This window comes from Anomaloglossus baeobatrachus, chromosome 5 (assembly GCF_048569485.1).
Source record: "Anomaloglossus baeobatrachus isolate aAnoBae1 chromosome 5, aAnoBae1.hap1, whole genome shotgun sequence".
Lineage (NCBI taxonomy): Eukaryota > Metazoa > Chordata > Amphibia > Anura > Aromobatidae > Anomaloglossus > Anomaloglossus baeobatrachus.
The window spans coordinates 375,309,692-375,323,697 of record NC_134357.1 but is presented as its reverse complement, the minus strand read 5'-3'; the positions used below and the strand labels follow the sequence as shown (position 1 = coordinate 375,323,697).

The 14,006-nt window shown below is 47.8% G+C and overlaps 1 protein-coding gene across 1 annotated transcript in view; it reads right to left on the bottom strand.

The window, feature by feature from the left end:
* The window catches only part of GHDC (GH3 domain containing), a 74,237-nt gene that overhangs the window by 44,961 nt on the left and 15,270 nt on the right, over window positions 1–14,006 (bottom strand). Inside the window, exons 6-8 of the mRNA XM_075350012.1 lie at window positions 12,257–12,328; window positions 10,184–10,317; window positions 7,143–7,231 (exon numbers count right to left, since the gene is read on the bottom strand). Of these exons, the coding sequence (XP_075206127.1) occupies window positions 7,143–7,231; window positions 10,184–10,317; window positions 12,257–12,328 (295 nt within the window). The remainder of the gene's footprint in view (window positions 1–7,142; window positions 7,232–10,183; window positions 10,318–12,256; window positions 12,329–14,006) is intronic.

The window sequence follows — 14,006 nt, the reverse complement described above, 5'->3', positions numbered from 1 at the left end:
CTTTGGACGAGGGTGAAGCAGGAGGAGAAGCAAATAGCTTCCTCATGTCTAAATGTTCATGGCTAATGACACAAACACATTCACGGGAAATCCCCATGATGTCTGCTATTGCTTTAGCTGAAATTCATAGATTCTACAGTATGAGGTTGTGCACCACATCGATGATCTCCGGAGCAACAACCACTCTTGGCTGTCCAGGACGTTCCTCATCATTGGTGCTGAAGTGGCCCGTTTTAAATTTGGCAACCCAGTTCTTAACTGTAGACTATGAAGGGCATTGATCCCCCAGTGTCTGCGACATATCACCATGAATATCCTTTGCGGACTTTCCTTGCAGAAACAAGAATTATATCATTCCTCTGCCCTCAGTTGAGGCGAATGAAGGGAATTTTGTTTACTTACCGTAAATTCCTTTTCTTCTAGCTCCAATTGGGAGACCCAGACAATTGGGTGTATAGCTATTGCCTCTGGAGGCCACACAAAGTATTACACTTAAAAGTGTAAGGCCCCTCCCCTTCTGGCTATACACCCCCAGTGGGATCACTGGCTCACCAGTTTTAGTGCCAAAGCAAGAAGGAGGAAAGCCAATAACTGGTTTAAAGACCAATTCAATCCGAGGAAACATCGGAGAACTGAACCATACCACATGAACAACATGTGTACCCGAAAAAACAGAAAACCCCCGAGAAAACAGGGCGGGTGCTGGGTCTCCCAATTGGAGCTAGAAGAAAAGGAATTTACGGTAAGTAAACAAAATTCCCTTCTTCTTTGTCGCTCCATTGGGAGACCCAGACAATTGGGATGTCCAAAAGCAATCCCTGGGTGGGTAAAAGAATACCTCATGATAGGGCCGTCAAACGGCCCTCTCCTACAGGTGGCCAACCGCCGCCTGAATGACTTATCTACCTAGGCTGGCGTCTGCCGAAGCGTAGGTATGCATCTGATAATGCTTGGTAAAAGTAAGTAGACTCGACCAGGTGGGTGCCTGACACACCTGCTGAGCCGTAGCCTGGTGCCGTAATGCCCAGGATGCACCCACGGCTCTGGTAGAATGGGCCTTCGGCCTTGAGAGAACCAGAAGCCCAGTAGAACTGTAGGTTTCAAGAATTGGTTCCTCGAGCCCCCGAGCAAGGGTGGATCTGGAAGCTTGCGACTGTTTACGCCGACCAGCGACAAGGACAAAGAGTGCATCCGGGTGGCGCAGGAGCGCCATGCGGGAAGTAGAACCTGAGTGCTCTCACCAGAACCAACAGATGCAAATCTTTCTGAAATCGATGGACTGGACGAGGACACAAAGAAGGTGAGGTGATATCCTGATTGATATGAAAATGGGATACCACCTTAGGGAGAAATTCCGGAACCGGACGCAGAACTACCCTGTCCTGGTGAAGGACCAGGAAGGGAGTTTGTATGAGAGCGTTGCTAGCTCGGAAACTCTCCTAAGAGACGAGACCGTTACTAGAAGGCCACTTCCCGTGAAAAACGGGAAGGGAGACATCCTTCAAAGGCTCGAAAGGCGGCATCTGGAGAGCAATTAGAACCTTGTTCAGATCTCAGGGCTCTAACGGCCGCTTGTACGGAGTGCTGAGAAGACAAACTCCCCGTAGGAACGTGCGTACCTGAGGAAGTCGTCGTTTCTGAAAAAATACAGATAGCGCTGAGACTTGTCCCTAAAGGGAACTGAGCGACAACCCATTTTCCTACCTAGATTGCAGGAAGGAAGGAAACATAGACGATGCAACCGGCCAGGGAGAAACACCCTGCGCCGAGCACCGAGATAAGAACATCTTCCACGTCCTGTGGTCAATCTTGGCGGACGTTGGTATGCTAGCCTGTCTCATGGTGGCAACCACGTCCTGAGGTAATCCTGACGACACTAGGTTCCAGGACTCAATGCCACACCATCCGGTTGAGGGCCGTAGAATTCAAATGGAAGAATGGCCCTTGAGACAGCCAGTCTGATTGGTCTGGTAGTGCCCCCGGTTAGCCTACCGTGAGGCACCACAGAACCGAGTACCACAACATCCTCGGCCAATTTGTAGCGACGAGGATGGCGCGGCCGCAGTCGGTCTTGATCTAGCGCAGTACTCTGGGCAACAATGCCAGAGGTGGCACCTAAGGTAGCTGGAACTGCGACCAATGCTGAACTAAGGCGTTTGCCGCCAGAGCTCGATGATTGTGAAACCGTGCCATGAAGCTGGCACATTGTTGTTGTGCCGTGACGCCATTAGATCGACGTCCGGCCTCTGTCAGCGGCGCCAGATCTCCTGAAACCCGTCCGGGTGAGGAGACCATACTCTTTCGGCCACACCTCAGCGACTTAGGAAGTCAGCTTCCTAGTTTCCACACTTGGGATGTGAATTGTGGATATGGTGGATGCCGTGTCTTCCACCCACATCAGAACCTGCCGGACTTCCTGGAAGGCTTGCCGGTTGCGCGTTCTTCCTTGGTGGTTGATGTATGCCACCGCTGTGGAGCTGTCCGACTGAAGTCGGATATGCTTGCTTTCCAGCCGCTGTTGGAAGGATTGTAGGGCAAGATACACTGCTCTGTGTTCAAGAACATTGATCTGAAGAGTGGACTCTTGCTGAGTCCACGTACCCTGAGCGCTGTAGTGGAGAAAAACTGCTCCCCACCCTGATAGACTCGCGTCTGTCGTAACTATCGCCCAGGACGGGGATAGGAAGGACCTTCTTTTTGACCAAGAGGTGAGAAGAAGCCACCACCGTAGAGATTCCTTGGCCGCCTGAGAAAGAACGACGACTCTGTTGAGGGACGTCGACTCCTCGTCCCCTTGGCGGAGAATGTCCCATTGTAGTGGACGCAGTAAAACTGCGCGAAAGGAACTGCCTCCATTGCTACCATCTTACGTAGGAAGTGCATGAGGCGTCTCAATGTGTGCGACTGGTTCTTAAAGAAGAGCTTGCAGCCCGTAGTGAATGCTGTTTGTCTAGCGGCAGCTTCACTATCGCTGAGAGAGTAAGAAACTCTATGCCTAGATATGTTATCGATAGGGTCGGGGTCGGATCTGACTTTAAAAAGTTGATGATCCACCCAAAACTCTAGAGAGTCTCCAGCGCAACGTTCGGGCAGTGTTGGCATGTTTCCTAAGAGAGTGCCTTGACAAGTAGATCGTCTAAATACGGGACCACAGAGTGACCCTGAGAGTGCAGGACTGTGACTACTGCTGCCCTGACCTTGGCGAAGACCAGTTGGACTGTCGCTAGCCGGAAGGTAGAGCTACGAACAGAGGGTGTTCGTCTCCTATAACGAAGCGTAGAAACGCTAGTGCTCTGGATCAATCGGCACGTGTGGATAAGCATCCTTGATGCCTAATGATGCCAGGAAATATCCTTGGGACCTTGAGGCGATGACATGGCGGAGGGATTCCATCCGGAACCGCCTGGTGTCCACGAGCTTGCTGAGCATTTTTAGATCCAGAACGGGACGGAACGGCCCGTTGTTATAGGTACCGCAAAGAATTTGGGGTAAAAACCGTGACCTTGTTCCTGAAGAGGAACGGGGGTCATCACTCTTTCTGCCTATAGAGTGCACCCTGTTTGCAGAAGAGCAGCGGCCCGGCCGGGAGGTGGAGAAATTCTGAAGAATCGAGTTGGAGGACGAGAAGTGAGCTCTATCCTGTACCCGTGAGACAGAATGTCTCACACTCAATGGTCATTGACCTATGGCAGCTAAATATCGCCAAGGCGGGAGAGCCTGCTACCGACCGAGGCCGCAAGTCATGAGGAAGCCGCCTTGGAAGCGGGTTTTCAGACTGTCGCTTTTTTGGGCGAGACTGAGCCCGCTAAGAATCTTAGCTCCTCTGATCCTTTTGAGTCCACATTGGACGAGGAAAAATGGGACCTGCCCGAGCCTCGAAAAGGCCGAAAACCCCGACTGCCTCTTGCTCTGTTGGGGTTTGTTGTGTCCGGGCTGAGGAAAGGATGAATCCTTACCCCTGGACTGTTTGATGGTTACATCCAACGCTCACCAAACAGTCGGTCAGCAGAAAAAGGCAACTGGTTAGGCAACCTTTTTTGGAAGCAGAATCTGCCTTCCATTCACTTAACGAGCAGACCAGGCTCTGCTTAAAAACACGGAGTAGCGGAGGCTACCGCCGCACGGTTCGCAGAGTCCAGGACAACCTGAATCGCGTAAGAAACAAATGCAGACATTTGAGAGGTTAAGGATGCCACCTGCGGCACAGATGTACGTGTAACCGTGTCAATCTGTGTAAGACAAGCTGAAATAGCTTGGAGTGCCCCAAGGGAGAGAATGCCGGAGCCAACGGTGCGCCGACAGCCTCATAGATGGCTTTCGACCCGAGATCCATCTGTCTGTCAGTGGCATCTTTGAGTTTGCAGTTCCATCTCCCACTGCAACTATGGATCTAGCTACAAGCCTGGAGATTGGAGGATGCCGCTCGGGACATTGGGTCCAGTCCTTGACCAAGTCAGGGGACAGGGATAACGTGTATCCTAAGCCGTTTGGAGAAGCGCATATCTGGATAAGCGTGGTGTTCCTGGACTGCCTCTCTGAAAGCAGATTGGTCCAGAAAAATACGTGAAGCTGACTCCTCCACTGGAGGAGCTGTGAGAAATAACCCACATTCTATAGATGGACGCTATAAGATTATTTACTATGGCGTCACAATCAGGTGTATCCAGATTGAGAGCGGTCTCAGGATCAGAATCCTGAGCCGCTACTTCCGCCTCATTACACAGCGAGTCCTTCTGTTAGGACCCTGCTGAAACCGAGGCCGCTCATAGCGAGCCCACTTAGGCTGTCTGGGACTGACGTCCGTGCAGAGCCGTGACTCTGGGATGCGTGTGACATTCCCGGAGCTGTTAGTTATTCACACTGAGGGGGGCCATGGATCAATGATTCAACAGTGCCCATATTGTGAGAGACATGTCCGGACTGCTAGGCTTCTAGTATCATAGCCATAGTCTCAGAAAAACTGTCAGTAAATACTGCAGACACCGTCCTCATCCCCTGGCCATTAGTGCATACAATGGGAGTCTATGTACCTGCCGGCCGTATAGCCGTACATGCTGTACCAGCTGTATAGAAAAACATGTGGTTCTGCACCTTTGTTTTACACAGAGAATATGCTGATAACTCCTCCGCATAATCCAGGAGGGTATATACAACGTGCGACCAAACAGTGCAATGTATATAGTACAAGCATATCTATAAGTGCACTTCTGCACTAGTGGGGTTAGCACCACAGGTGCTGCTTAACGCCTGTTACAGCGATTGTGTGACTATCAGAATGCCAGGGTCTTCCACACTTGTCTCTGTATCGTACAGAAACTGACACTAATGGCTGCCGGTGTCCTTGTAGAGAAGGAAGCCGTGGGCGTGCCTGAGAAAGTGCGGGAATCCGGATTCACAGTGCACACAGTGAGAGGGGTGGAGTATGCAAAACATACTCCAGCTCTCAGCTCTGCTCTATGCAGCGTCACGCCCCTACCCTGACTGTCAGGGCTGTGGGCGGTAACGAAGGGAGACTAGGCCCAGAAGCCGGGGACTCGAGTTAACAGCGCGGCCGCCGTAAAAGCGCGGGCCGCGCTGAAGTCCCCGGCGCACCACAAGTGCCAGCCGCGCCGCAGTTCCAGCGGCCGGCGCGACCGATTCATAGAAGTGGCCAGCGTCCCGCCCCTCTCCTGACTGGCAGGTCTGGGGGCGGGAACGAACGGAAGCAGGCCGCAAAAGCCGGGGACTCTAGTTATCAGCGCGGCCGCCGTAAAAGCGCGGGCCGCGCTGAAGTCCCCGGCGCACCACAAGTGCCAGCCGCGCCGCTGCCAGCGGCCGGCGCGACCGATTCCTGGAAGTGGCCAGCGTCCCGCCCCTCTCCTGACTGGCAGGTCTGGGGGCGGGAACGAACGGAAACAGGCCGCAAAAGCCGGGGACTCTAGTTATCAGCGCGGCCGCCGTAAAAGCGCAGGCCGCGCTGAAGTCCCCGGCGCACTACAAGTGCCAGCCGCGCCGCAGTCCCAGCGGCCGGCGCGACCAATTCCCATAAGTGAGCCTGCTTCAGCAAAGCTGAATGAGGCCATGGCACAGGCGCCGCAGCGCTGATGTCCCCCGGCGCACTACAACACCCAGCATGCTGCGGTGTGAGCGCCAAATGCACGGGGACACAGAGTACCTTGAGGAAGCAGGGCCATGTCCCTGATGTACTCCGCTCCATCCAGCATCTTCTCCAGGGGCTGTAGATGGAGCACGGTCTCAGTGCCTGGAGACCGGTAAATCCCACTTCACCCAGAGCCCTGTAAAAAGGGATGGGGAAGGAATCAGCATGTGGGCTCCTGCCGCCGTACCCGCAATGGGTACCTCAACCTTACAAACACCTCCGACATACAGTGGGGTGAGAAGGGAGCATGCTGGGGACACTATATGTGTCCTCTTTTCTTCCATCCGACATAGTCAGCAGCTGCTGCTGACTAAAAAGTGGAGCTATGCGTGGATGTGTTGCCTCCTTCGCACAAAGCACAAAACTGGTGAGCCAGTGATCCCACTGGGGGTGTATAGCCAGAAGGGGAGGGGCCTTACACTTTTAAGTGTAATACTTTGTGTGGCCTCCAGAGGCAATAGCTATACACCCAATTGTCTGGGTCTCCCAATGGAGCGACAAAGAAATCACATTAGACTCCGCCATTTTGTTTTCCTGCATGCGTATAACACTGTTGCCATAAGCAACAAACACAACATTTTTAAAACATATTATAGACATAAGGCTTTCATGTGATGTAACATTTGTTAACATAGAAACAAAAAAAGATCACAAAGCCAAAGACTTATCAGCAGCCCCTCTTAGAGAGCACAGTACTCAAATGTCTAAGGCTTTATCTTCTGGTATATGTTGGGCAGGCACAGACTGAGGCCGGTGGCCAGGAAGACATACTCATAGGCCCAAATAGGTGTTTCTGGCTTTCAGTACAGACCAAAATGGATGCTAACTGCATTAGTTGTATTTTTAATTGTAACCAATACAACCTTAATGAAATGCAGTAAATCATTTTTTTTTTTTTAAAACAACAAAAAAGTTATTGCGAGTCTTATGATTTACACTGCATAGGCAGGACCTCAGTATCACAAGTTAAAAATATGCACTTGGACAAGTCATCGCGCCATACCTTATATCGCTGATCTTCAGTCAGATTTCTCACTCCCTTCAGGGCCACAAACACCTCATAGTGTGGGTCAGAACCGCCAGATAATGGGCCTGCAACAACCAGAGGCAGATAATGTAGCTGAGGTTGGTATGAATGTGGCGATATATGAATGAATGCTTTGGTATTAGGCCCCCATATACATCACCATTGGGTACCTTGATGATGGCACCGCACAAATTACATGCTATACGTGGCAACTGAGACTGGAACTTGTTAGCAGCTCCAACTAATTTTCTTAAGAAACTGGACTGCCCCATAATCAATCATTGGGATCATTCAGAATTTGTTAGAATCCACTCAAAATTGTCCTGCCATATGCGGGAGACACCCATGAATGTTTTAATATCCTCTTTTCCCCTAATACGAATTCTCCAATCTCAAGGCCCCAAAGCATGATATTTTCTCTATACACTTATCTGTTGTCCGTGACGAATCCGTTGGCGATCAGAGAGAAATGGGGGCTATTAATTCCCGATATCCAAGAAGAGGATTAGGAAGAGATCTTGGAGTCTCCAACTAAGGTTTCTCCTTCAATTAATAATAAAATGATTCAGTTATATATTATTGACCAAGCGTACTTGACTCCGTTGAGACTGTTCCAGATGCGCCGCTTGGCAACTTCGAAATAAATAAGGACTGAGGACACCGACTTTTTTCATATGATTTGGAGTTGCCCAGAGGTTGCATCATTCTTGCAAGAGGTTATTTCAATTCTCTCTTCTTTGGCCTCCTTTCTGTTCCCTTGACCCATTGTTATGTCTTTTTGGGGTTATAAATGAAGGGTCGAGGACCCACCACATCAAAATTTTCTAGTGGGAGATTCTTTTTATGGCTAGAAAGCTCATTGCCCTAAGCTGGATGGGTAACTCCCACACAACCACAAGAGCCTGGATATATTTGGTTAATACCATTATCCCTTTTGAGTGGAAGTTATATCAGAATAGAGGATGCCCTGAGAAGTTCCCTAAGGTCTGGGGGATCTGGAATTCCTCCCCTTTGAGATTTCTCCCTTTTTACCAAGGAGGGACATTTTGTTGGTTCTGGACTAGATCATTCTCTGAGTATTATTAAGTTGGTACTAAGCGGCAAAACAGTTATTTAGTTATACTACTTTTTCTTTATTGGTATTTGTATAGCTCTTTCAGGTGCTTATTCAGCCTGTTCCTGTCAAATGGAAACTGTGATTCTGGCACTGCTCTGCTGTTGTGTTTTATTGTATTGTTTATTAGTATGCTGTAATACCTTCTTGTTTTTATCCTGTATTTAAACATATCTAAGGTGCACTTGTTGTAATGTACTTGGCTGTTAAATAAACAAATTAAAAAAAAACCTGTCCTGCCACCAGGTATGCGGTACCTCAACAGGGAAAAAAGAGATCATAGCACCCCATTCTGCAGATAATAACATGGACCTGATGTGGGACCTGTTCCTACCAGTCATTTTAGGAAAATTATGCAGAAATTCTTGGAATATCTAAGGTGGCAATACCCTTTCTTGTGTGGCGGCTTCCTTGGAATTGAGCAGTTATTTTTGAGAAAAGCTGCTAGGATCATGTAGTACACTCCCTTACAGAAGTTCTGTCGCTTATCCATGTTATGTAAATAAAAGATTATAACCTGAGTTTAAATTCATCCATTGGTTTTATAAATTACTCTTTTGAAAGCTGAAACCGTCCCAAATTTGGTTTAGGTTATGAAAATAAAGTTGCTACAAAGCTGAAATATTGATCATTTAATGAACACAGAAAGGTCAGATTTTGGCAAGACAAAAGTTTTGTTGCCTTGTCATATAATGCACCCAATCCTAGCTTACATCCTCACCTGTGCTCACTAAATGATCTGTTAATTAGTGGGTGTGTATAAAAAGAAACCCAGCACCCCAGACCTTCACTTGCCCTGCAACTTGACCTCTGACATGCCAAATATCCACCCTGTGACCAAAGCCATGATTATCAAGAGGCTGAAGAGCAGATCCAAAAATCAGGGAGTCAGGGAGTGTATTATAAAGTCTCTAGTGATGAGCGAGCACTACTATGCTTGAATGCTCGGTACTTGTAACAAGCAGTTGGATGATATAGATGGGTGCGACTTGAGTACCTGAGTATAAGTCAAACTGGAACTTAAGCATTTTTTGGAATCTCTTAAAATAAAAAAAAATGGCTCCCCATTGAGTTCCATTATACTTGCGTACTCGAGTCGCGCCCATCTGACCATCCAACTGCTCGTTACGAGATCAAAGCACACGAGCGTGGTAGAGCTTACTTACTCATCACTAAAAGTGTCCACTAGATTCAAAGAGAAACAGTGTAATACGATGTCCTCCAGAGTAAGAGCTCAAGATGTCCATAAGCTTTAGGCTATGTGCGCCCAGTGCATCTTTTGCGGCGTTTTTCGGGTGCGTTTTTGGGCTCCAAACTTCATGACTTTGCTTCCCCAGCAAACTCTATAAGTTTTCATTTTTGCTGTCCGCACACAACTTTTTTTTTTTTCTTAGCTGCATTTTTGAGCTAAAAAAAAAAAAAAGGTCATGTCAATTCTTTTCTGTGGTTTACTGCGTTTTCCACCCATGCAATGCATTCGAAAAACGCAACAAACGCAGTGATAAACGCAGCAAAACGCAGCCAAAAAGACACCAAAATGCGGTAAAACCGTATGCGTTTTTGCCGTGGGTGTGTTTTTTGAATTTTAAGAGGCAAAAAACGCACAAAAATGCAGTGTGCGCACATAGCCTTAGAAAGACATATGTACAAGTGTTCTTCGTGGGTAGCGCATTTTGTGTATTTGAAAGCATTTCTTATATAAAGGGTGAAATCATAGAAGACAGTGTAAAACAGGTGACATTTCTCTGGATAGTACAAATTACGGCAATAATTGTTTTCAACGGCTAAAGTGTCTCAATTCAAAATTTGTGGATTTTATTTACTCATTTATATCTAATTAATTAGCATTGAACATGTACAGGACATCTTTATATTATGTTTATATGGTGGTGAGACCACCTACCCAGAACTGCGCTCTCCAAACAGCAGTAGTTGAGAAGAGTGGCCCCGGACCACATATTCACTGTGCTGCGGAGAGTCTTATAGAAGTCGCATTCTGAAATCCGCTCTCCACGCATGTTTAGTGTTTGACTTTTCCTACAAAAAAGAAACAGAAAATGTTAATGTAATTTTTCAGAATAACAAACCAGTAACTAAGGCGTTTTTTATACCAAAATTGGATATGGGAGGGCGACTGACAGGAGGCACAGGCATACGAATGACTTATTCAGCCAGTAAGGAATGGTAGGATGTCCTTAGTCACTGCACGTGAACAGGACATCTTAGGGATAGCCCTAAATCGCAGATTATTTATTAAATGTATGAAAATGTAGTGTTATTGTCATATTGGCATCTAGGTCATCCTGTGTCCTAGTGAAAGTATACATCGAAGAGCAATAGCCAAAACTTTATATTTCTTTTATAAAAATATAGTCATTTTTCCGTTTTCTTGTAGTACTCATTTTTACAAAAGGTGACAACATGGGGATATAAAATTCAGCTGTCATTTCAGATGAAGTTTAAGAATAAGCTGTTCCACGTGTGTACATCTAGCTATTGAATGGCATATACCCTGCAATTGTTCACCAAGTTTCCCCTCTATAGGCTTCATTTCCAAATTACCGTTGTCTCTGAGCTAGTAGGCGGAGAGTAGCTGCTATGCAGTCTCCCATACACAGCACACACAGAGATTGATTCCTCCTCTTCTCTGTAGCACACAGACATGGATGACAGTATATAGTATGACTGTGTATTTGTGAATCCAGATCTCGGAGGAGGTAAACGCTTTCTAAAAAAAGCAGCAGCCCCTTCTGACTTTCTGCCTCTCTTATTCTGCTCCACCTTCTTTCTCCTCCCTATGCTCTCCATAGACTTTAATAGGCAGCTGTACTCAGTTTCCTCAGTGAGCTGTCAGTCAGCCTTGTCTAGAGAAAGGGGTACTTTGCACGCTGCGACATCGCTACTGCGATATTGTCGGTGTCAAATCGAAAGTGACGCACATCCGGCGCTGGTAACGACGTCGCAACGTGTAAAGCCTAGATGCACCGATAAACGATCGCAAAAGCATCGAAAATCGGTGATCTGTGTAGCGTTGGTCATTTTCATAATGCCGCACCAATAGGAGATACGATGTTGTTCCTCGTTCCTGCGGCAGCACACATCGCTGTGTATGAAGCCGCAGGAGCGAGGAACATCTCCTTACCTGCCTCCTCCGGCTATGCGGAAGGAAGGAGGTAGGCGGGATGTTTACGTTCTGCTCATCTCCGCCCCTCCGCTTCTATTGGCTGCCTGCCGTGTGACGTCGATGTGACGCTGCACGACCCGCCCCCTTAGGAAGTAGGTGGGTCGCCGGCCAGAGCGACGTTGCAGAGCAGGTAAGTGCGTGTGAAGCTGCCGTAGCGATAATGTTCGCTACGGCAGCTATCACAAGATATCGCATGTGCGACGGGGGCGGGTGCTATCGCGCTCAGCATCACTTGCCGATGCTAGCGATGTCGCAACGTGCAAAGTACCCTTAAGACTGATTTAGGAATGAATGATGAGTTCAGGAGGGGAGGAAGGAGAAGAAGTGGCTCATATGAGGACAATGCAGATTTTCCTGATAAGACATTACAAAGTTTTACATTTTTGCTTGTACTATTGATTTATGCAAAGCTTCTTGAATCTCCACATTATCCTCTAAGAAACAGAGACTTCCTGACTAAGTTTGCTGCCACAAAAAAAAGCTTATTAGGATGTTAAAACAAATGAGAGCATTTTGATGAGGAAAGCCATAGGATGGATCAGACAGACCACACAATCCATGGTACTGCGGCCAATATGAGTATTTCGGCAATGATTTGGAAAGTGTGTTGTATCAAGGCATATACCTAAGCTGGTCATCACTCCACTGGTCTATTCACTACAAAATTACCATCTTTACCTAATTTTTCTTTTGATGTGAAAAATCTCAATATTTTTTGTAAATTTTAACAATTTTACGTGCAAAACTCAATAGTTTGGAGCAAATACTAAAATCCATTCCTTTAAAACATACCTGTATAGAAATGTCACTATAGGGCTCTGATTATTAAAACCGGTAACTTGTACAACATCTCCAAGCCGGTACCTAAAATACGGAATCACAGTCACAGGAAGAAGGACAAAGACAGAGATGAGGGATAATTTCTATTTTTTTTATTTTTATTTCATACACGGAAATATAATAAAGTGTATTCCACATAAGAACAAGCCACTACACATAGCATCCTCACAGGGGGACACAGGAGGAAGAGGAACATGTAAGGCTAGGTTCACACTTCCGTTTAATTGTATCAGTCACAATCCGCTGCTCTGGTAAACAACGGAATCAGTTTGGCGCATTCCGTTGTTCCCATAGACTTGTATGAGCGGCGGATTGTGACTGATGATGCTGCGTTGCATCCTCCGCCCGACTGATCAGTCGTGGAACGACTGACCGCGGAAGGAAGCAATGCAGCTTGTAACGGTTTTTGAGCAGCGCAATCCGTAGGATTTCGCTGCGCATGCTCTCTCTGGCTCCCTGCACACGTAACCAGGATACACATCGGGTTACCAAGCAATGCGCTTTGCCTAGTTACCCGATATTTACCCTGGTTACGTTTGCAAGGAGCCAGCGCTAAGCGGTGTATGCTGGTAACCAAGGTAAATATCGGGTAACCAAGCAAAGTGCTTTGCTTAGTTTTTACCCGATATTTACCCTAGCTACGTGTGCAGGGAGCCCGACACTTCCCGCTCGGCTCCGCCCCCTCCCGAACTCCGCATGTATACACACACACAAACACACACACACACCTGTCCCCAGCCATGCAGACCGCGGCACTGACATCCTCAGCGCCACGGCCCCCGCTCGGCTCCACCCACCTCGCACTCCGCCCCCCGCACACAACGGAGTCCGACAATGAATTATGTTCTTTGTCATCCGTTGTACAACGCAGCAGTCACATGCGTCAAGCAACGCAAAACAACGAAATTTGAACCCAGCCTTACCAGGCACATTATGGCCATAGCATAGGTCGCACAACGTTTCATCAGAATACATGTTAGTTTGCCACAGTGAATTTCCAAGCAACACTCTTATCAGAGGCAGGCTGCCATATGGTTGCTTTCACACTTGTATAATTGATGAATCTGCGGTGTATTTGGGTATTTTACAAGAGGATCTACCTAAAGGCCCAGTCACACTAAGCAACATCGCTAGCAACATCGCTGTTAACGAACAACTTTTGTGACATAACAGCGATGTTGCTAGTTATGTTGCTTAGTGTGACATCCAGCAACAACCTGGCCCCTGCTGTGAGGTCGTTGGTTGTTGCTGAATGTCCTGGGCCATTTTTTAGTTGTTGCTGTCTCGCTGTGAAGCACAGATCGCTGTGTGTGACAGCGAGACAGCAACAACTAAATGTGCAGGCAGCAGGAGCCGGCTTCTGCGGACACTGGTAACCACGGTAAACATCGGGTAACCAAGAAGCCCTGTCCTTGGTTACCTGATATTTACCTTCGTTACCAGCCTCCTCCGTTCTCACTGTCAGTGCCGGCTCCTGCTCCTTGCACGTGTAGCAGAGTACACATCGGGTAATTAACCCAATGTGTACTGTAGCTAGGAGAGCAGGGAGCCAGTGCTAAGCGCTGCTCCCTGCTCTGTGCACATGTAGCTACAGCACACATCGGGTAATTAATCCGATGTGTACTGTAGCTAGGAGAGCAGGGAGCCAGCGCTAAGCGGTGTGCGCTGCTCCCTGCTCTGTGCACATGTAGCTACAGCACAC